We start from the raw sequence: 24,711 nt of genomic DNA, 5'->3' as shown, positions 1-24,711 counted from the left end.
GTCTTATGGTGTTGGGGAGGGGTAGGGGGCCCAAGCTGAATTCTTGCACCAGGGCCAATGAGCCTTTAGCTACGCCTGTGATACCAACCTTTTATGTGGCACAGTATCAAATGCCTTTGAAAAGTCTAGATACACCACATCCACAGCCTTACCCAGGTCCAGTCTAGAACTTACCTCCACATAGATGCTTATCAGATTGGTTTGACAGGACCGATCCCTCATAAACCCATGCTGTCGCTGCGTTAACAGTTTATCTTTATTGAGATACTCGAGAATAGCATGTTTTAGAAATATTTTACCCACAATGGAGGATAAACTTACAGGTCTATAGTTTCCAGGTTTACTTTTTGAACCCTGTTTGCATATCGGCACCAGATTTGCTATGCGCCAGTCCTGTGGAACAGACCCAGTCATGATAGAATCCTTAAATATCAAAAATAAGGGTCTGTCTATCACAGTACTTAATTCCTGCAGAACGCAGGTGTGTATACAATCCGGACCCGGCGCTTGTCTATTTTAATGTTTTTAAGGCGGCGCTGCACTTCTTGCTGTGTTAAGCAGATGACATTTAATGGAGAATTTACTGTATCCTTAATCGTGTCTAGACCGTCATAACATAAATGGGAATGCAGCACAAAAAATGTAGCAATATATTCATAGATATGGTGTACTTATTAATGTTCTATCATATAGTGTATGGCCTCTAGTGGGCATACATTTTTAGACAGTATTGTACTACTGGAAACTGTATTTCAAAATGCATACCTCTATAGTAGCTCAAAAAAGACATTACATCAATTTCTACCAACTCAAGCATAGTTATACTGTTTCGGGCAGGTAGCCCTTAGGGTATGTTCACACGTAGTCAACAAAAACGTCTGAAAATCCAGAGCTGTTTTCAAGGGAAAACAGACCCTGCTTTTCAGACGTTTTTTTACCAACTCGCATTTTTCGCGGCGTTTTCACGCCGTTTTCGCAGCGTTTTTTACGTCCGTTTTTGGAGCTGTTTTCATTGGAGTCTATGAGAAAACAGCTCCAAAAACGTCCAAAGAAGTGTCCTGCACTTCTTTTGACGAGGCTGTATTTTTACGCGTCGTCGTTTGACAGCTGTCAAACGACGACGCGTAAATAACAGGTCGTCTGCACAGTACGTCGGCAAACCCATTCAAATGAATGGGCAGATGTTTGCCGACGTATTGTAGCCCTATTTTCAGTCATAAAACGAGGCATAATACGCCTCGTTTACGCCTGAAAATAGGTCGTGTGAACATACCCTTACATTTATTGGCACCACTTCGTCCATCATGCAGAAGATATTCATACAGAACAATGGTGTTGCTTCTTTTTGCAGATCTGAAATATTAAATTTTATATACATTAGTCATTACAAATATTTTATGTCACTTACTAAATTTGTCCTACAGGTGCCCCATTTTCTTCCTCTGTGCTTAGAGCAGAAGAGCTGCAGTTGTGGAATGGGGTAAGTTCATATCTAATTTTATTCTTGGAGCTAAAAGCATATTTCCACGACGTTAGTTTCTTTCCCAGGATGCACTAGTACATCACTTTTTTATTTAAAAATGGCACATTTTTCCATATTACTATTGCTGTTTCTGTCTGACCCCTCCTTCCATTACAATTAATGGAACATAAGGAGTAGGAGTTTCTACGGTGCATATGGCCTGTCATAAAGGGAATCCTAACTCAATTTTCAGAGATCCCTGCCCCTGTGTTCTAAGGCACAAGGGTTTGACTATGGCAGTATTATACAAAATATTGCCAGACATAGAGAAAGAAAAGTGGAAGGAAAGAGCAGGGAAGAGTTTGTGTATATTTGTGTCCAGCCTGGGTGACTTGGTGACCAAATACAGTTCTCTACAATCTCCAACATGGCTGACTATGGCTGAACTGTCTTTTCCTAGTAAAAGTAGAAAAAGCAGATATAAGTTTTGCTATTAAGGAAGACATGCTTTTAACATATAACTATTCGTACAAAGGGAAGACAATTTCATATATTTCTTAAAGGGAATGTGTTGTTAGCAAAAAATGTATTTTTTTTTTTAGTTAAACAATTAGTGTGTGGGTGATTAAACATTGTTCTAATTTTTTTTATTTTTTTCACGAGTCAGGAAATATTATAAATTGGATTCAATTGGATTCTAATTTATAATATTTCCCATTGCTGGTCACTAGATGGAGCAATTCCCAAAATTGCAGCATTGCATGTGGTAAAGCAACCACATTGCTTTATGCTGCAAAATTGGGAAAAAATCCCTCGCTCTAGTGAGCTCTCAGAATCCCCCCTCCTTTATCCTGGCTAGTGCCGGGAGAAACGAGGGGATTGAACGGTCTAACCTCCTACACTGTGTGTCGCCATTTTTTGAGCTAACACACAGTGTAGTAGGTTAACATACACTAGTAAAACACACTGAAACACGAACATACATAGAAATCACTTACCTGCTCCAGTCGCCGCCGCTCCCTCCGGTCCGTCTGCTCCGTCTGCTGCCGCTGCTCCATGTGCACAAGTCCGGAAGCCGCGACCAGAAGTAGTAATCTTACAGTCCGGTCGCGACTTCCGATCCACAGGAAAATGGCGCCGGACGGCGCGCATTTCAAATTGGACTGTGTGGGAGCGGCGCATGCGCCGTTCCCACACAGACGGCGTACACCATAGTGGATGGAACAGGCCCCGTTCGCATTCCCTATGGGACTGGAGCTGCCGTATTCCATGTCTGTATGTGTCGTTAATCGACACATACAGAAATGGAAAAAAAAATGGCAGCCCCCATAGGGAAGAAAAAGTGTAAAAATAAAAAAAAGTAACACACAAACACACAAATTAATACAAACGTTTTTAATAAAACACTAACATCAAACTGATATTAAAAATATTTTTTGGGTGACACTGTTCCTTTAAGGTCCTATCACTCTTGGGCATGTGACTACTGATAAAAAAGACATTTCTTTATAGTATGATATTAAGTTCCTCAATCTTAAAACTTGTAATGCTAGAACATATCCACCATTGATTAAACAACACTAATGTATTAGGGAACTAAGTAACCAACCATTCCCTAATAGATACTTATTACTGGAATCCCTCCAAGGGTGTAGCTACGAGGGTCACAGAAACAGCAGCTGTTATAGGCCTCAGTAGCTGAGGGGGCACATCTACTCTGTTATAATAATACTGGACGTATGGGGCAATGAATTGTTGCTGGAAGATGGCCAACCCTTGAAGAAGTTTGCAGTAGTAGATAGATAAAATGTATGAAGAACACCAAGAGATTTTAGGAAAGCAGGTAACGGTACAAGACACAGAGATGCTAGTAGGTGTCACAGAAGAAACTACTGTGGTTATACTACACATAAAAAACATGCACACCTACAGATTCACAAAATACAATATTTACTATAAGATAAAAACTACTAAGCAGGGATCCAGTCTAGTGGAGTGACCCCCTGTAGTATGAACCATTGAAAAGGCATACCGTACATGGACTAGTATGTACAAGGTACAAATAAGATGATCACCATTCAATAAAAATGACTAAGATCAACGTATAAATGCTGTGTGCATACAGTACATGCCAATGTAAGACCTAAAAAATACATGTACTAAAACCCATCACATATAGAAAGCGCCATGAGCAATATTACAAATAGCTAAATAATGTGACATATAAGGAACTCAAAATATACAAAAAAAGGAAACGATCTCCATGATAATAGAGTAGAAAAGTCTCCAGGTACAAAGAGACAATACAACAGCCTGCTGCCCCACATATATCGCTGCAGCAGTTTATAAAGGGGTAATTATTGTTGATCTTGGGGTTACACTGCAGATATAGTTCTTCACATTATGTCTACATTTTTTTTATGCAGCCTCCAAAGCACAGTTTAGGCATCCAGTTCTGTGTTATATCTGTTTATGGGAAAGTTGCAACCTAGTTTTTCTAAGACCTTTAATGACAGATCTGTCAAATTATACAATAGTATGGGAGCAGTGGATATTTTATTGCCAACTAAGGTCTCATGTACATGACCGTGCCCGTAATCTTTTTATGGGCCGTGCTCCCATTATAAAGTATAGTAGCGCGGCACGTAAAATAAAAAAATAGGACATGTTCTATATTTTTCAATGGTATGGGCACCGTCCCGTAAGCAAACCAGAAGGTACCCATGGCCAATAGAAGTCTATGGGCCCGTAATTATGGGCGTTTTTACGGTCGTGTGCATGGGGCCTAAGCAGATATCCCTTAAAAAAAAGTCTGCCAAAGCTCGGCAACCCCTATGGGAATTGTAATGGCAGCCATATTGGTTGTCACTCAGCTTTTTTTTTTTTTCAATAAAACAGACTGAATTAAATTTTAAACAACTTGACAGACCTGAAGTGTAATAACATTAGTATTACCTAAGTACAGACCATCTGGGATCAGACATCTCTTTTCGCTGTTAAATAATGTAAGTGTATTTTCCTAACAGTGTTGTGTACAGAACTGCTGACAGTCAGCAGGTTACATTTTTTTATTCTTGTTTTGTGATTTTCTTATATCTACAGATAGATGATGCATGTTCTGCTGTGCTGTCAGATTCCCAGCCTGCGGTGAGTGAGTTCTTATTAATTATCTTTTCCATTGACTACAGTATAAAAATAGAGCTGTAAGTTGACGGGACGTCCTGTCTTTTATGGTGCAGGTGTCAAGTGCTCTAGAAGAACTTTGCTTTATGGTAATGGAAATTCTGCAGAAATCACAGGTAAGCAAAACATTTCATAACATTGTATTAATAGGGGCTAGCTAAAACTGTACACAAAACTCATATAAGTGGATATATCACATGATCAGAAAACATGGAAATAATGCTGGATTGCAATATTTGGGATGCATTCTCAGCGGATACATATGATGCCTGATTCCGAGTTATCCCAGATGTTGAACCTGCTTGATCCTGAGCAAAGGACGATGCTGGTGCCGTCCATTAATGGAGAGGTGGATGCTCATGCGTGGTCATTCTCCATCATAACGAATGCAAGTTATAAAAATATCTGGATGTGCGTCAATAAGATGTTTGTGCCATATCTAATTGACATTTTCCAAGTCATTTTTGGGGCAATCCTTTATTTCTAGATTATGTTATAGATCCATCATCAGTCTCATATGTTCCATCAGTGGATTTTCAATGCACAATCTACATCATGTAGGTGCAGATTGTCAAAGTGACCCACACTGCAGTTAAATCCAAGGAATAAAAAACATACAATGTGTGTGAGTGACATTATGACAGTCTGCGCGGAAGCTGAGATGAAAGTCTGGCAGTAGACACACCAAGGTTTGGAAATGTTGAAATTCTGAGGGTTTCCTATAAAAATAAATAAAAAATTGCATTAAGTGGCTAATTCAGATGCAAACTGAGTGCTTCCTGGGCAAATAGATTTACCTGACAATATACTTTCAAATAATCAGTAAATTTTCCCTGTCCATATGCTCCATTAGGGAATATGGAGTCATATAGTGGGTACCCTACTAGGGATCCCCCTCTATTAGCCAAACAAGGAGTCATTGCGAAGAGTGTCTCCCTCTTCATTTCAAGGTGTGACATAACAGATTTCTCCTGCAATAACCACGGCATGAGAAATGTATGGCTGCTCACCGTTTCTCCCATAGGTAACAGCTGACAACGGGGGTTTCAGCAGGAGCACACTTTCAGTTGTTATCTATCAGATTGGACAACCCCTTCAAGGCTGAGTATGTACTTAGCTGAGGACACAAAAAACATGAGTACTCAAACCTCTTACTCCAGTATTAATATAATTTTTGTTCGTATTAGTTTAGGTGGAAAACCTCATTTGATTTTTCTACCCTGCTGGTATATACTTAAATATATATTTAACCCAATATTTAAAAAAAAAGTTTTTTTTAAGCTATTGTTTGTTTCTCTTTTACAGGGCCTAGAGGAAAAAGATGAATCTAAAAGGGTGAGTTTTGCGAAACGACACTAAAATTGTGAAGATGTCCTTACCTGATAAACTTTTTGTAAAGTAAAATAGCATCTTAATTTCTTTTCTGCACAGTTCTTATTTCATTATTCTAAGACTCATGACTCAGGAAACTCAGACAACACGGTAAGTTGCAGTTTTGGGGGGAAAAAACCTCCAAACTATAACTCACATCAGCTTCACATCCTGTGCTGTGTAAGATAATAGAAGTTCTACGGTGTCCTGTTAGACATCTGGGAAAGTGTGCAATACAGGACAATGATATTAATATTACTTCTCTGCAGGATCAATTTTAGAAAGAAGGCATTACATACGACCCAGGGCCACACCATATGAGTTAAAGAAAATACAGAATCAATAGCACTAGAAAAGCAATATGTGTAATAGGTACAGGACGCAGTACATCAGGAAATGTATTGTATTTTCCATAGTGAAAGATAACAATAATAGCTTCAAATACAAAAAATCAATAAGGCCCCTCTTTTGGTTGTCTTGTATTAAAAATGTCTAACAACTTAATAACAAATATATCCAAACAGATAATCTATTCAGGATACAGCTTGTTAACTGTAGGCCCCATTAAATAGACTTTGCACTTTGAACAAACTTTGCATATATCAATAGTATAAGCGATTCTAAGAAACTTTTCAACATATCTTTTTAGAGAAAAATGCCTCTTTCTCCACTTAGCAGGCACCTTTCCCCCTTCCTAGACTTCACTAACTTCATTTACTGCTTTCTCCGTCTTGTCTTAGACAAGATGGGCTCTCAGTTCACTGAGGGATAAGGTTACAGTTGCCCATAGAAGTCCATGGAGAAGGGAGGGGGAGGAGAGCAGTAGCAGAGTAAGAGAGAGGAGAAAAATAGAGACAGACGTGCTTCAGGTTCCTGGTGTTATTTCTTACACCAGTGCTGAATTCTCAGCTACACTGCTCATTACTGCTGTATAATCTCCTCCATGCTGCTGCAGCTTTTATACATATGTGATAGATAGAGATAGGAGAGCGAAATTCTCCCCTTCTCGGTGTGCTGTGTATGGAAGACATGATAGCCGTTAGGCTCTGCCCACTAGTTTAGAGACAACTAAGAATTAAAAGTTGAGTCTGTAGAGCAGAGAACTGCTAAACAATGCAGAATACAAGTCATATAATGGCCAGAAGTCGTTTTATTCCTCATGTAAACACATATGACAGCTTATTCTGAGAAATCATCTCAAAGTATAGCCATGCTTTAACCTTATATTTAAAAAAACACATATAGCTCAGTAGTGATATCTCCAGCCAGACTTTACCATTATCATCCAGGAATATCTACCTACCTTGTATTTCTAAATTCAGAGCTGGGTACTGGTAGTCATTCTTCCTGGAGAACTCCTATGGGATCTTGTTGTCACATCATCAATAAAGCCTGCAGGAGTAATGAAGTCCAGAATTGTCCCCACTGCCTGAATTATATTGCACTTCCCACCTGCTGGTTGCAACATACCAAATACATTTAGTACTTCCTAGTAAACAGAGATCATAAGTAAAAAACATCTGGTTCATTTGGGGGAAATAGTGTTCCAAGATTTACCCCTCACTTTGTCTTTCATCCAGGTCCTCTCCATTCCCCTGGTTGGACTTGATAGACATAGGTCTTTTTTCTACCCCAATTACTATGGAATCATATTAGGGAGATCTTTTTTCAATATAAGTATTTGGGTAAGCACTGCTTTACTCTAGATCATAAATACTCTAAATGCTCTCCTCATAGTTCAGATTTGGGACGTCATGTACGTTGGTACATCTAGGGGCGGCCCTAGGATAGATGGCGCCCTGTGCGAAATTATCTTTCGGCGCCCCACCCTATCATTAATAAAAAATGTCCCATAAAAAATTATAATACCCCTTTGGTGCCCCCATACAGTATAATAATAATATTTAATAATATATTACAATCCCTTCAAGGACACAGTATTTTGTCCTCTAATTGTGCCCACAGTATTATGCCCCCTGTAGTACCCCTACACAGTATAATGTCCGCTTAGTCGCCCCCACACAGTATAGTGCCCCCTGTAGATTTTGCCATACAGCCTCCCTGTAGACAGTGCCATAATTCCCCACCTCCTTTCCCCACCTCGTGCCATACAGCCCCCCACCTCCCCCTTGTAGACAGTGCCATATAGTCCCCCACCTCCCCCTTGTAGACAGTGCCATACAGTCCCCCACCTCCCCCTTGTAGATCGTGCCATACAGTCCCCGCACTTCCCCCTTGTAGACAGTGCCCCCAAACAAAAACAAAAATTGTACTCACCTAGGCGCTGTTCCCATGACGAACTGAGCTGCTCCATGACGGGACCCTTTAGCCTAGTACAGAGTTTCCCAACCTTTTCGGACTCGAGGCAGCACTGGAAAAACAAAATTTCTTCAGGGCCCCCCTACCAAAAATTGTTTGGAGAAAGACAGAAAACGGCTAAGAACAAGCACTACACTCGTAGGGTATGTTCACACACGTTTTTTGTAAGGCAAAAAAAAATCTGCCTCAATATTCCTTCAGCAACTGACAGCGTTGTGTGAACTTTTTTTGGTGTTTTTTCTTAAAGAGGCTCTGTCACCAGATTATCAAATCCCTATCTCCTATTGCATGTGATCGGCGCTGCAATGTAGATAACAGTAAAAAATTTTATTTTTTTTAAAACGATCATTTTTGGCCAAGTTATGAGCAATTTTATATTTATGCAAATGAGCCTTTCTAATGGACAACTGGGAGTGTGTTTTCTCTTATTTCCAACTGGGCGTGTATTGTGTTTGTAACATCTGGGCGTGTTTACTTGTTTTACTAGCTGGGCGTTGTGAATAGAAGTGAATGATGCTGACATATGATGCTAACAAACACTTCTATTCACAACGTAATCATTTGCATAAATATAAAATTGGTCATAACTTGGCCAAAAATGATCGTTTTTCCCCAAAAAAAAATGTTACTGTTATCTACATTGCAGAACCGATCACATGCAATAGGAGATAGGGATTTGATAATCTGGTGACAGAGCCTCTTTAAAGGAACAGTGTCACCACAAAAAAAATTTTCATGTCAGTTTTATGTTAGTGTTTTATTAAAAACGTTTTTATTTATTTGTGTGTTTGTGTGTTACTTTTTTCTATTTTTTCACTTTTTCTTCCCTATGGGGGCTGCCATTTTTTTTTCCATTTCTGTATGTGTCGATTAACGACACATACAGACATGGAATACGGCAGCCACAGTCCCATAGGGACTGCGAACGGGGCCCGTCCCATCCACTTCTGTGTACGCCGTCTGTGTGGGAACGGCGCATGCGCCGCTCCCACACAGTCCAATTTGAAATGCGCGCCGTCCGGCGCCATTTTCCTGTGGACCGGAAGTCGCGGCCGGACAGTAAGATTACTACTTCCGGTCGCGGCTTCCGGACTTGTGCACTTGGACCAGCAGCAGCAGACGGAGCGGACGGGCCGGAGGGAGCCGTGGCGGCAGGAGCAGGTAAGAGATTTCTATGTATGTTTGTGTTTGTGTGTGTTTACTACTGTATGTAAACCTACTACACTGTGTGTTAGCTCAAAAAATGGCGACACACAGTGTAGGAGGTTAGACCGTTCAATCCCCTCGTTTATCCTGGCACTAGCCAGGATAAAGGAGGGGGGATTCTCAGAGCTCACTAGAGCAAGTGCTTTTTTCCCAATTTTGCAGCAAAAAGCAATGTGGTTGCTTTACCACATGCAATGCTGCAATTTTGGGAATAGCTCCATCTAGTGACCAGCACTGGGAAATATTATAAATTAGAATCTAATTTATAATATTTCCTGACTCGTGAAAAAAATAAAACAAATTTGAACAATGTTTAATCACCTACACACTAAATGTTTAACCCCTTAAGGACGCAGCCTAGTTTTGGCCTTAAGGCTCAGAGCCCATTTTTCAAATCTGACATATTTCACTTTATGTGGTAATAACGTCGGAATGCTTAAACCTATCCAAGCGATTCTGAGACTGTTTTCTCGTGAGACATTGGGCTTTATGTTAGTGGTAAAATTTGGTCGATATATTAAGTGTTTATTTGTGAAAAATTGCAAAATTTAGAGAAAAATTTGAAAAAATAGCATTTTTCCGAATTTAAATGCATGTGCTTGTAAAACAAATGGTTATACCAGCCAAAATAGTTACTAGTTCACATTTCCCATATGTCTACTTTAGATCTGCATAGTTTTTAGAGCATTATTTTATTTTTCTTGGACGTTACAAGGCTTAGAACATGAACAGCAATTTCTCATATTTTTAAGAAAATTTCAAAAGCCTTTTTTTTAAGGCACCTGTTCAGTTCTGAAGAGGCTTTGAGGGGCCTATGTATTAGAAAACCCCATAAAATACCCCATTTTAAAAACTAGACCCCTCAAAGTATTCAAAACAGCATTTAGAAAGTTTTTTAACCCTTCAGGCATTTCACAGGAATTAAAGCAAAGTGGAGGTGAAATTTGCAAATTTCATTTTTCTTGCTGAATTTCAATTTTATTCTATTTTTTTTCTGTAACAAAGAAGGTTTTACCAGAGAAACACTACTAAATATGTATTGTCCAGATTCTGCAGTTTTTAGAAATGTCCCACATGTGGCTCTAGTGCGCTCGTGGACTAAAACACAAGCCCCAGAAGCAAAGAAGCACCTAGTGCATTTTGGTGCTTCTTTTTTATTAGAATATATTTTAGGCAGCATGCCAGGTTTGGAGAGGTGTTGAGGTGCCAAAACAGTAGGAATTCCACAAAACTGACCCCATTTTGGAAACTGCACCCCTCAAGGAATTCATTTATGGTTATTGTTACCATTTTGACCCCGTAGTTTTTTCACAGCGCGTATTTGAATTGGGCTGTGAAATTAAAAGAATGCCAATTTTTCCAATAAGATGTCATTTTTGATCAGAATTTCTTATTTTCACAGGGAACAAAATGCCCCATTTTGTTGCCCAATTTTTCCTGAGTGCGGCAATACCCCATTTGTGGTGATAAACTGCCGTTTGGGCCCATGGGAGGCCTCAGAAGGAAAGGAGCGCTGTGTGTTCTTAGGAGTCCAGATTTTGCTGGATTGGTTTTCGGGTGCCATGTCGCATTTGCAGAGCCTCAGAGGTATCAAAGCAATGGAAACCCACCAAAAGTGACCCCATTTTATAAATAAAACCCCTCAAGGAATTTATTTATGGGTGTTGTGACCATTTAGACCCCACAGTTTTTTCACAGAACTTATTTGAATTGGGCTGTGAATTAAAAAAAATAACTTTTTTCCAATAAGATGTAGTTTTGGCTCAAAATGTCTTATTTTCACAACGAATAAAATACCCCTTTTTGTTGCCAAATTTGTCCTGAGTGCGGCAATACCCTATTTGTGGCGATAAACTGCCGTTTGGGCCCATGGGAGGTATTAGAAGGAAAGGAGCGCTATGTGTTCTTTGGAGCCCAGATTTTGCTGGATTGGTTTTCGGGTGCCATGTCGCATTTGCAGAGCCCCAAAGGTATCAAAGCAATGGAAACCCACCAGAAGTGACCCCATTTTGGAAACTACACCCCTCAAGGAATTCATTTATGGGTGTTGTGACCATTTAGACTCCACAGTTTTTTCACAGAATTTATTTGAATTGGGCTGTGAATTCAAAAAAATGTAATATTTTCCAATAAGAGGTAGTTTTGGCTCTAAATTTCTTATTTTCACAAGGAATAAAATACCCCAATTTGTTGCCCAATTTGTCCTGAGTTCGGCAATACCCCATTTGTGGTGATAAACTGCCGTTTGGGCCCATGGGAGGCCTCAGAAGGAAAGGAGCGCTATGTGTGCTTTGGAGCCCAGATTTTGCTGGATTGGTTTTCGGGTGCCATGTTGCATTTGCAGAGCCCCAGAGGTTTCAAAGCAATGGAAACCCACCAGAAGTCACCCCATTTTGGAAACTACACCCCTCAAAGAATTTATTTATGGGTGTTGTGACCATTTAGACCCCACAGTTTTTTCACAGAATTTATTTGAATTGGGCTGTGAATTTAAAAAAAAATTATTTTTTCCAATAAGAGGTAGTTTTGGCTCAAAATTTCTTATTTTCACAAGGAATAAAATACCACATTTTGTTGCCCAATTTGTCCTGAGTGTGGCAATACCCTATTTGTGGTGATAAACTGCCGTTTGGGCCTATGGGAGGGCTCAGAAGGAAAGGACCACCATGTGGACTACTGGGAATTTTCTGGTGCTAAGTCTTGTACGCAGAAGCCCCTAAGGTACCAGTACAGTTGAAACCCCCGAGAAGTGACCCTGTTTTAAAATCTACATCCCTTAAGGCATTCATCTAGAGGTGTAGTGAGCATTTTGACCCCACAGGTATTGTGTAAAAGATAATGTGCAGCAGATGGTGCAGAGTGAAATTTGCAATTTTCTATACATATGCCATGTCAGTGTCCGAAATATTGTGCCCAGCATGCGCCACCAGAGATATACACCTCATAAACTGTAATGTTGGTTCTCCTGGGTACGGCAATACCCTACATGTGGCTGTTATCAGCTGCCTGGGCACACAGCAGGGCTCAGAGGGGAAAGATGAGGAGGGGTAAGCTGTGCGAAGTGGATCAGAGCGAATAAAACTGGGGTAAATTAAAAATAAAGGGATGGATGATAAATTTTAAAACACTCTTTCATACGGAGCTCTGGTTTTTCGGGACACGTGTCACATTGATATATTGTGTCCTTCCTTATCCCCCTCTTATAGCAGACTCTGCGCCTCTTTTGACTTTTTCCCTTCTTGCCAGTTTGGGGAACTTCTCCTAAAAAGTGTTGCCCTGGTACGATGCCTGTGGCCCCGCTTCCAGAAGTACTGTAAGGCTTCAGGACTTGATCTGACAAGTCCACCCGTCCCATGTACCTATTGTAGTCCAGGATGCAGTCTGGTTTGGGGGTCCCTGTACTGGTACCTCGTACAGGTACATGGGTACTGGTGTGGCATCTCCCTGGTCTTGTACTTGACACACAATATGTTGCTGCTAGATTGTGCCCTGCTCTCACCCCTTCTGAGCTTTGCCCTGCAGAGTCTTAGGGAGGCCTCTCAGGTTTCTTCTAGCAGTGCCGCATGCCGCAGGACTTCTGGAAGCGAGGCAGTTGAAGAGTGGGACGCTGGTATAAAAATTATCCAGGTAGAGGTGGTAACCCTGGTCCAGCAGTGGGTGCACCAAATCCCACACAATTTTTGTATTAACTCCCAGTAAGGGGGGGCATTCTGGGGGCTGAATACTGGTGTCCTTCCCTTTATATATCCTAAATCTGTTGGTATACCCTGATGCACTCTCGCACAGCTTATACATCTTCACGCCATACCTTGCCCTCCTACCCGGCAGGTACTGGCGGAATTGAAGCCTCCCTTTAAAATGTACCAGGGATTCATCTATAGAAATACACTTCTCGGGGGTGAATGCTGGGAAAACCAGGCACTGAAACGGTCTAATAGGGGTCTCCGTTTATACAAACGGTCAAAACTGGGGTCATCTCGGGGTGGGCACGGCTCATTATCAGTATAATGTAAGAAGCGAAGTATTGCCTCATTTATATTTTATTTTTTAATTTCCAGCTCAATTCTGAAGTTGCTTTGAGGGGCCCATATATTAGACACCCTTATCAAACACCCCATTTCAGAAACTAGACCCCTCAATGTATTCACAACAGCATTTAGAAAGTTTATTAACCCTTTAGGTGTTTCACAGGAATTTAGAGCAAAGTAGAGGTGACATTTAATTAATTTAATTTAATTTATTAGGCACCATGTCCGGTTTGAAGAGGTCTTGTGGTGCTAAATCAGTGGAAACCCCCCAAAAGTGACCCCTTTTTGGAAACTAGAGACCTTGAGGAATCCATTGTAGTTTTCATGGGGCGCATGCAGCTTTTTGATCAGTTTTTATTCTAATTTTAGGTGGCGTGGTGACTAAAAAAACAGCAATTTTACTATTGTTTTTTATTCTATTTTTTTTACAGCGTGCACCATGCGCTATAAATGACATATTCACTTTATTCTGCGGGGCGATCCGATTACGTCGATACCAGATGTTTATAGTTTTTTTTTATGTCTTATGGCATTTACACAATAAAATACGTTTTGTAAACAATCATTCACTTTTTGTGTTACCTTATTCTAAGAGCCATAACGTTTTTATTTTTCCATCAATAAAGCCGTGCGAGGACTTATTTTTTGCGTAACGAACTGTAGTTTCGATCAGTACCATTTTTAGGTACATGCGACTTTTTGATCTCTTTTTATTCCATTTTTTGGGAGATGAAGTGACCAAACAATTGTGATTGTGGTACGGTTTATTATTATTTTCTTTTACGGCGTTCACCGAGCGGGATAAATAACGACATCGTTTTGTAGTTCAGGCCGTTACGGACGCGGCGATACCAATTATGTATAGTTTATTTGTTTATTTATATATTTTTATTAACCCCTTCCCGACATTTGACGTACATGTACGTCATGGAAAGCATTGACTTCCCGCAAAATGCCGTACATGTACGTCAAATGTTTGGCACCGGCTCAGAAACTGAGTCGGTGCCATCATCACCGGATCTCAGCTGTATCTTACAGCTGACATCCGACTGTAACGGCGGGGACCGAAATTAGCTTCGATCCCCGCCATTAACCCCTTAAGTGCAGCGCTCAAACGCGATCGCTGCACTTAAGGTGTTTGCAGCTCATCGGAGCCCCAGCAATGAAATTGCCGGGGTTCCGGTGGCTGCAATGGCAACCGGAGGCCTAATACTGGCCTCCCGGTCTGCCTAGCACCGAAGCCGGTCAAGATCCGCCCGGCGGCGGAGCCTGATCGGCTTCCGTAGCTGCCGGCAAGATGGCGCCGGGTCAGGAGCTGATCCGGCGTCATCAGCGGTGGATGTCAGCTGTACTGTACAGCTGACATCCACCTGTAACGGCAGGAACCGGAGCTAGCTCCGATCCCTGCCATTAACCCCTTCGATGCAGCAATCGAATGCGATTGCTGCATCGTAGCGGTTACTAGCAGATCGCCAGCCCTGACAGGCAATCGGGACTGGCGACTGCTGTTATGGCAACAGGAGACACAATGGTCTCCTGCTCTGCCATTACGGAAGCCTATTAGGCCCCGCCAGGAGGCGAAGCCTAATCGGCTTGCTGTCAGTGAATGACTGACAGATCTAATACATTGCACTACATAGGTAGTGCAATGTATTAGAAAAAAAAAAATCTGACCGTTGGACCTTCAAGTCCCCTAGTGGGACTTGAGAAAAAGTGTAAAAAAGTGTAAAAAAAAGTGCAAAAAATAAAAGTTTGAAAACAATAAAGGTTTCAAGTAATCAAATAAAACACAATCCCCCTTTTACTCTTATCAAGTCCTTTATTATTGAAAAATAATAATAAACCATATGTATTTGGTATCGCCACGACCGTAACGACCTGAGGTATCAAAATATTGTATTATTTATTGCACGCGGTGAACAGCGTAAAAAAAAATGTAAAAAACGTTACCAGAGTTTCTGTTTTTTAGTCACTTTGCCCTACAAATATTAGAATAAAAAGTGATCAAAAAGTCGCACGTATCCAAAAATGGTACCTATTAAAACTATAGCTCGTCCCGCAAAAAACAAGCCCTCATACACCTCAGTCGACAAAAAAATTAAAACGTTATGGTTCTCACAACTTTGCGACAGAAAAAAAATACATTCTTTTTACAAAAGTAATTTTATTGTGAAAAAAGTTGTAAAACATAAAAAAATGCTATAAATTAGGTATCGCCAGAATCGTACTGACCCACAGAATAAAGTTAACATGTAGTTTATAACGCATGGTGAACGCTGTATAAAAAAAACCGAAAAAAGCTGTGCCAGAATTGCATTTTTTTGTTTACCTGGCATCCCAAAAAATAGGATAAAAGGTGATCAAAAAGTCACATGTACCCCAAAATGGTACCAATAATAACTACAGCTCATCCCACAACAAACCAGCCCTCATACCGCTACGTCTATGAAAAATAAAATTAGTTATGGCTCCAATAAGTCAGGAAATAAAAAAATCTGCAGTTGTGCCCGAGGGGAACATTTCTTCTGTTTGAAGAGGCGATTTATCAAGGACCTAAAATTAGGGAACCAGGAAAGGGAGGGCCCAAACATATCCGCTGGAAGCGACGGTGCCCGTATTATACCAGGACAACACTTCCCAGCAAAATTCCTCAAACTACAAAGGTGCAGAGTGTGGACCAAAAGGGGGATAAGAAATTACACCATTTATCAGTGCGACACTGGCCTGTGTGGAAAGGATTGCTTCACAGCGTAACACACATCTATGGATTATTAATTTTTTTTCATACCACCTGACTATGCCCCTTATATACTCCGCCCCGCTTACATGTACCCCCACATTATAAAACACCAGCAATACTCAAACAAATTTAGTACCAAGCAAAATCCGCTCTCCAAAAGCCAAATGGTGCTCCCTCGGCTCTGAACCCTACAGCGTGCCCAAACAGCAGTTTCCTTCAACATATATGGCATCGTCATACCCGGGAGAACCCTTTTAACAATTTTTGGGGTGTGTGACTCCAGTGTCATAAGCTTGGCATGACATATTTGCCACTGAATGGCATATCTAGGGAAAAATATAAATTTTTAATTTGCACCATCCGCAGTGCATTCATTTATGGAAAAGACCTGTGGGGTGAAAATGCTCACTACACCCCTTAATAAATGCCTTGAGGGGTGCAGTTTCCATAATGGGGTCACTTCTCAGGGGTTTCTTTTTATTATTTCACATCTGAGCCTCTGCAGTTGTGAACCAATACTTTGTAAATCGCCAAATTAGGCCTCCACTCCGCATGGTACTCTTCACTCCTGAGCCCTGTCATATGTCCAGGCAAAAGACTAGGGCCACATGTAGGGTGTTTCTAAAACCGGGAAACACCGCATAATAATTAGAGGGCTGTCTTGTTATGGTGGCACAAGCCGGGCACCACATATTGGCATATCTATGGAAGAAAATCCCATTTTAACTCTGCAACATCGAGTGAACACTAATTTCTACAAAACACCTGCAGGGTTAAAATGCTTACTACACCCCTTGGTAAATGCATTGAGGGGTGTCGTTTCCAAAATGGGGTCACTTCTGGGGGGTTTCCACTGTTTTGGGCCCACAGGCGCCCAGAAACCAATCCAGCAACATCTGCACTCCAAATGGCGGTCCTTTCCTTCTGAGCCCTGCCGTTTGCCCAAACAGCAGTTTATGACCACATATGGGGTATTGCCGTACTCGGGAGAAATTGCTTTACAAATTTTGGGTTCTTTTTTTCCTTTATTTGTTGAGAAAATGAAAAAATTTGCGCTAAAGCTACGTCTTATTGAAGAAAAAGGACTGTTTTTATTTTCACTGCCTAATTCTAATAAATTCTATGAAACGTCTGTGGGGTCAAAATGCTCACTACGCCCCTAGATGAATTCCTCAAGAGGTGTAGTTTCCTAAATGGAGTCCCTTTTTGGGCATTTTCATTGTTTTGTCCCCTCAGGGGCTTTGCAAATGTGACATGGCCTCCACAAACCATTCCTGCTAAATGTGATCTCAAAAAGCCAAATAGTGCTGTTTCCCTTCTAAGCCCTGCCGTGTGTCCAAACAGCCGTTTATTACCACATGTGGGGTATTGTTTTACTCGGGAGAAATTGCTTTACAAATTTTGTGGTGCTTTTTCTCCTTCAGTCCTTCTGGAAATGAGAAAAAATTAGCTAAACCTAGATTTTTTTTTAAAAAATGTAGATTATTATTTTCAGGGCCTACTTCCAATATTTTCTGCAAAAAAACTGTGGGGTCAAATCGCTCACTATACCCCTAGATAATTTCCTCAATGGGTGTAGTCTCCAAAATGGGGTCACTTGTGGGGGGTTTCCACTGTTTTGTCCCCTCAGGGGCTTCGTAAATGTGACATGGCCTCCGCAAACCATTCCTGCTAAATGTGGACTCCAAAAGCCAAATGGCGCTCTTTCCCTTCTAAGCCCTGCCGTGTGTCCAAACAACCGTTTATTACCACATGTGGGGTATTGTTTTACTCGGGAGAAATTGCTTTACAAATTTTACGGTGCTTTTTCTCCTTCAGTCCTTGTGGAAATGAGAATAAATTAGCTAAACCTACATTTTCTTTGAAAAAATTTAGATTATCATTTTCACAGCCTACTTCCAATAATTTATGCAAAAAACCTGTGGGGTCAAAACGCGCACTATACCCCTAGATAATTTCCTCAATGGGTGTAGTTTCCGAAATGGGGTCACTTGTGGGGGGTTTCCACTGTTTTATCCCCTCAGGGGCTTTGTAAATGTGACATCGCCTCTCAAACCATTCCTGCTAAATTTGAGCTCCAAAAGCCAAACGGCGCTCTTTCCCTTCTAAGCCCTGCCGTGTGTCCAAATATCCATTTATTACCACATGTGGGGTAGTGTTTTACTCGGGAGAAATTGCTTTACAAATTTTGCGATGCTTTTTCTCCTTTAGTCCTTGTGGAAATGAGAAAAAAAATCGCTAAACCTACATTTTCTTTGAAGAAATGTTTATTTTAATTTTCACGGCCTAATTCCAATAATTTCTGTAAAAAACCTGTGCGGTCAAAATGCTCACTACACCCCTAGATAATTTCCTTGAGGTGTCTAGTTTCCCAGATGGGGTCACTTTTGGGGGATTTTCACTGTTTTGGCACCGCAAGAGCCCTTCAAACCTGACATGGTGCCTAAAATATATTCTAACAAAAATAAGGCCCCAAAATCCACTAGGTGCTCCTTTGCTTCTGAGGCCGGTGCTTCAGTCCAGTAGCACGCTACGGCCACATGTGGGATATTTCCTAAAACTGCAGAAACTGGGCAACAAATATTGAGTTGCATTTCTCTGGTAAAACCTTCTGTGTTATAAAAAAAATTGTATTAAAAATTTATTTCTGCAAAAAAATATGAAATTTGTAAATTTCACCTCTACTTTGCTTTAATTCCTGTGAAATGTGTAAAGGGTTAAGACATTTTCTAAATGCTGTTTTGAATACTTTGAGGGGTGAAGTTTTTAAAATGGGGTGACTTTTTGGGGGTTTCTAATATATAAGGCCCTCAAAACCACTTCACAACTGAACTGGCCCCTGTAAAAATAGCCTTTTGAAATTTTCTTGAAAATGTGAGAAATTGCTGCTAAAGTTCTAAGCCTTGTGATGTCATAGAAAAATAAAAGGATGTTCAAAAAACAATGGCAATCTAAAGTAGACATATGGGGGATGTTAATTAGCAACAATTTTGTGTGTTAGAACTGCCTGTCTTACAAGCAGATACATTTAAATTGAGAAAAATGCTAATTTTTGCAATTTTTCACTATATTTTCGTGTTTTTCACAATTAAATACTGAATGTATCGACCAAATTTTACCACTATCTTAAAGTCCAATGTGTCACGAGAAAACAATCTCAGAATCGCCCGGATAGGTGAAAGCATTCCGGAGTTATTACCACATAAAGTGAAACATGTCAGATTTGAAAAATGAGGCTCTGTCAGGAAGGTCAAAAGTGGCTAAAGAGGGAAGGGGTTAATAATAAAGGACTGATAAGGGAAAAAGGGGGATTTTTACTTTTATTACTTTTAAATCTTTTATTTTCTTATTTTTTACACAACTTTTTTTTACTTTTTCACACTTTTTTTACTTTGTCCCACTAGGGGACATGAGGGCAGGAGGCTCTGATCGCTATTCTAATACACTGCACTACATACGTAGTGCAGTGTATTAGAGCTGTCAGCTGTTCGCTGACAGCAAGCATAGTGGGTCCTGACTTTGTCGGGACCCACTAGGCTTCCATCGATGGCGTAGCTAGAGTCCATTGTTAGGATTCTGGTTGCCATAGTAGCCATCGCGGCCCGCTATCGTGTAGCAGGCCGGCGATGGCAGCTTAACCCCTAAGAAGCCGCGATCGCTATTGAACGGAAACAGCAGGTATCACAGCTCAGACACGCGCCGGGGAAAGATGGCGCCGTGTTTACTCAGGTCAGTACTATTACTGACCTGAGCGCGAACGATGTACTTAGCGCGACGTAATAGTACTGACCTGAGCGCGAAGGGGTTAATTTAAAAAAAAAAAACATGTTTTGCTGGCAACACATTCCCTTTAAGCAGTTGAAGCGAATGCAAAAGACGCAGGAAAAAAAAGCTCCAAACGGGCGCCGCAGGTATTTTCTGCCTCCTATTAATTTCAATTGGAGGTCAGAGGTGGAAACCACTTGAAGACCATCAGCCCCCCACTCACAGTAAAATGACCATCAACCCCCCACTTACAGTAAAATGACCATCAGCCCACCACTCACAGTAAAATGACCATCAGCCCCCCACTCACAGATTCCCCCTGTAGGTAGCGCCACACAGCCCCTTGTGGGTAGCGCCACACAGCTCCTTGTGGGTAGCACCACACAGCCCCTTGTGGGTAGCGCCAGACAGCCCCCTTGTAGGTAGCGCCACACAACCCCTTGTGGGTAGTGCCACACAGCCCCCTTGTAGATAGCACCACACAGCCCCCTTGTGGGTAGCGCCACACAGCCCCCTTGTAGGTAGCGCCACACAGCCCCCTTGTAGGGAGGGCCACACAGCCCCCTGTAGGGAGTGCCGCACAGCCCCCTGTAGGGAGTGCCGCACAGCCCCCTGTAGGGAATGCCGCACAGCCCCCTGGTAGGAAGTGTCGCAAAACCCCTGGTAGGGAGTGCCACACAGCCCACAGCCCATGGTAAGGAGTGCCACACAGCCCCCTGTAGAGTGTGCCACACAGCCCCCTGTAGGGAGGGCTGCACAGACCCCTGTAGGGAGTGCCGCACAGCCCCCTGTAGGGAGTGCCGCACAGCCCCCTATAGGGAATGCCGCACAGCCCCCTGTAGGGAGTGCCGCACAGCCCCCTGTAGGGAGTGCCGCACAGCCCCCTGGTAGGAAGTGTGGCAAAGACCCCTGGTAGGGGGTGCCACACAGCCAACAGCCCCTGGTAGGTAGTGCCCCACAGCCCCCTGGTTGGTAGTGCCCCACAGCCCCCTGGTTGGTAGTGCCCCACAGCCCCCTGGTTGGTAGTGCCACAGAGCCGACTGGTGTGTAGTGCCCCACAGCCCCCTGGTTGGTAGTGCCCCAAAGCCCCCTGGTTGGTAGTGCCACACAGCCCACAGCCCCCTGGTTGGTAGTGCCACACAGCCCACTGCCCCCTGGTTGGTAGAGCCACACAGCCCCCTGGTAGGTAGTGCCACACAGCCCACTGGTTGGTAGTGCCACACAGCCCCCTGGTTGGTAGTGCCACACAGCCCCCTGTAGGGAGTGCCACACAGCCCCCTATAGGGAGTGCCGCACAGCCCCCTGGTAGGAAGTGTGGCAAAGACCCCTGGTAGGGAGTGCCACACAGCCAACAGCCCCTGGTAGGTAGTGCCCCACAGCCCCCTGGTTGGTAGTGCCCCACAGCCCCCTGGTTGGTAGTGCCACACAGCCCCCTGGTTGGTAGTGCCACAGAGCCCACTGGTTGGTAGTGCCCCACAGCCCCCTGGTTGGTAGTGCCCCAAAGCCCCCTGGTTGGTAGTGCCACACAGCCCCCTGGTTGGTAGTGCCACACAGCCCACTGCCCCCTGGTTGGTAGAGCCACACAGCCCCCTGGTTGGTAGTGCCACACAGCCCACTGGTTGGTAGTGCCACACAGCCCCCTGGTTGGTAGTACCACACAGCCCACAGCCCCCTGGTTGGTAGTGCCACACAGCCCACAGCCCCCTGGTAGGTAGTGCCACACAGACCACAGCCCCCTTGTAGGTAGTGCAAGGACTATGAAATGACCCTGATAGCTGGCGGGCAATAGGCATTCAAAAAAGGACAACTGTGCAGGAGCACACAAAATACCCAGCTTTCCCAGCTATCAAATAAATGTGTGGAAATAAACTAAGATATAACTTTAATTTAGTCTGAGTAAAGGATTAATCTTTTTAGCTAGATTAAATAAAAGTTATATCTTAGTTTATTTCCACACCTTTTTTTGATACTCGGGAAAGCTGGGTATTTTGTGTGCTCCTGCACAGTTGTCCTTTGTAGGTAGTGCTACACAGCGCACAGCCCCCCTGTAGATAGCAACCCCCCCTTCCAGTAAAGATAGCGCCACTGTAGCTCTCTGAAGGAGCGGAATCCCCGGCCAGCACTGGAGCGCTGCTTGATGCCTCTGTCCATATATGGACAGTGACAACAGGGAAAATCCTGAGGCGGAATCCCCGTCTACAGCGTTGCAGACGCTATGACCGTTGATTCCACTACAGGAGAAGCTCCTGTCGTCTGTGTCCATGACGTCATTGGCTTCTCCTAGAGTGGAATCCCCGGTCATAGAGTCTGCAATGCTGTGACCGGGGATTCCACTTCAGGAGTTTCCCCTGATGTCACTGTCCATATATGGACAGAAACATCAAGCAGCGCTCCAGGAACGGAATCCCCGGCCACACTGGGATTCCGCTCCTTCAGGAAGCTACAGTGGCGCTAGTAGACAGCAGAGCAGGGAGATTTCTCCCTGCTCTGCTATAGTGCCGTCGCTACCGCTATAGCAGCCGCAGCGGCTGCTAGCGGCGACACCACCCTCATGCCCGGTGTCACCGCTAGCAGCCACTATGGCTGCTACAGTGGTAGCGACGGCCACTAAGTGAAGAAGCGCCTTGGTGGAAAGGCGACTGCAGTTCCTGTGTGTATCCCCGCTGGTAGTTGCAACGGCGCGGGGATACACACACCCGCTGGCACCCCTCTTGCCGTGTGGCGGCTGGCGCCCTGTGCGACCGCACTGGTCGAACATAGCTAAGGCCGGCCATGGGTACATCATGAAAGCTAGAGTTCTGCTCTGCCACACTTGTATATTATACAAGGAAAATGTCAACTGCTCTGGGAGCCGCAAACTAATTAAATCATTACCAGGTAGTATTACTGATGAAAGTGTTGACAGACATGCACTTTATAGTCATGCTTTAGGAATAAACAGAAGCAAAAAAAAAGGATGAAACAGTAAAACAGATGGTGAAACAGTAATTCATTCACTTTCATTACATACCAATAGTGTTGCTAGTTGCTTCTCTTAAATCGGAATCTTATGTAGATGAGACAAGCATTGGACTATTGTGGTTATTATCCTTTGGATTCATTAAAGGGGTTATGTGGGGACTGAAAAGTATTATCAGTATAGTCACCACAGTATGTGAGTACACTCTCTAATATTCATTCCGGTCCCCCGCCACACTGATTATGAGATTTTAATCGATTTTTAGAGCGCTGGCGGGGGACTGTTAGTCTAGTTGCACAGTCTTCCATGATGACACGACTCTTTTTCATGTGACTGGCCCCGCTGTACTCTATGTAATCGATGTACTACTGCTTGTACATAGAGTAAAGTTATGATCTGCATAACCCCTTTAAAAACCTTCAGTGTTTACAAATTAAGATAAAAAAGATAATGGAAAATAGAAAATTAATGGTAGTAAATATCCAAATCTGCTAAACTCACTTCCACCTACCTGCAAAAGTAGAAGCTTCCCGCTTCACTATTACCACTCACTGCCTTGCACAGCTACTTCATACAACAGTTGCCTGCTATCAGACACTCCTTAGTCATATGTCTTATTTGGGCATTTGTAGCAATTAAAACAATTTTCCATCTCTTAGCATAGGAGAAATATCCATTTTGTCCATAGAAAATATTGGACAACAGATAGCATTAGGTAATAGGCGAAGCCTGATCAACAACTCCCCCCTCGATTTTACGCAAAGTGATCTAATAGGACATATAAGATAGTGTTGTCTGAAGATGGCATCTCATCAATATTAAAGAGGACCTGTCACCTCTCCTGACATATCTATTTTAGTAAATAAATGTACTACCCATGAAATAACAATTCTAGAACTTATTTTCTTAGAACTCTGCGTTGTGCCATTCCTCTGTGATTCCTCATAGAAATGTATAAATAAATTGACCACTGGGTGTTACCATTCCCCTTGTCAAAGGGGCGTGTCCCCACGCAGTCTGCCTCTGTCAGCACTGATTGGACATTTTCCCTCTGAATAGGGACACACCCCCAACTGGTAACACCCAGTTGTCAATTTATTCATATATTACTAGGAGGAATAACAGTGGAACGAACAGTTCTAAGAAAAGATGATCTGGAATTGTTTTATCATGGGGTATACAATTATTAACTCAAACAGACACGTCAGGAGAGGTGACAGGTCTTCTTTAAGGCTTCAGCAAACAGCTGGTTTGGGGCAACACCTGAAAAAAAAACCATTCCCATTGTAATGAGCATCTGACAATGGAATCTGTAATGAGGATAAATGTCCAACAAGTAAAGCAGTTGCCTGTGACGTGTTCAGAGTGTGAATTGTCCTTGAAATCCTGAAAGACTAGTGATAAATGTAAGGAAGCGAATGAGGTAGAGAGTAGCAGGTCTGTGGAGAGGTGAGCTCCTACAAGAACGAGAAGACCTAAAATTTAATTCTTGACACAAAAGTTGTTTTGCTTATTGCGCAATTGTATTTTTTCACTTCATATTTTGTACAACAAGATGTGAGTGTTTTCTGTCTGTATAACACAATGCTGTTGGCAGATGTCTGAAGGCGTCCTTGTTAGTATTTGTTCTCCTGGGTACCTGCTCGATGCAAACACTGCTAAATATTAATATTGCCTG

General features: G+C 42.5%; 1 protein-coding gene across 3 annotated transcripts in view; it reads left to right on the top strand.

Moving 5' to 3' along the window:
• NMU (neuromedin U) overlaps positions 1–24,711 on the top strand; it is a 102,844-nt gene that overhangs the window by 52,806 nt on the left and 25,327 nt on the right. For 2 of the 3 annotated variants that reach the window (XM_075849614.1, XM_075849617.1), the window contains exons 2-6: positions 1,425–1,480; positions 4,565–4,609; positions 4,702–4,761; positions 5,951–5,980; positions 6,077–6,127. In XM_075849614.1, the coding sequence (XP_075705729.1) occupies positions 1,425–1,480; positions 4,565–4,609; positions 4,702–4,761; positions 5,951–5,980; positions 6,077–6,127 (242 nt within the window). The remainder of the gene's footprint in view (positions 1–1,424; positions 1,481–4,564; positions 4,610–4,701; positions 4,762–5,950; positions 5,981–6,076; positions 6,128–24,711) is intronic. The other variant, XM_075849615.1, reaches the window with a different exon arrangement.

The sequence above is a fragment of the Rhinoderma darwinii genome, chromosome 1, assembly GCF_050947455.1.
Source record: "Rhinoderma darwinii isolate aRhiDar2 chromosome 1, aRhiDar2.hap1, whole genome shotgun sequence".
NCBI lineage: Eukaryota > Metazoa > Chordata > Amphibia > Anura > Rhinodermatidae > Rhinoderma > Rhinoderma darwinii.
This window is presented reverse-complemented; position numbering and strand designations above follow the sequence as displayed.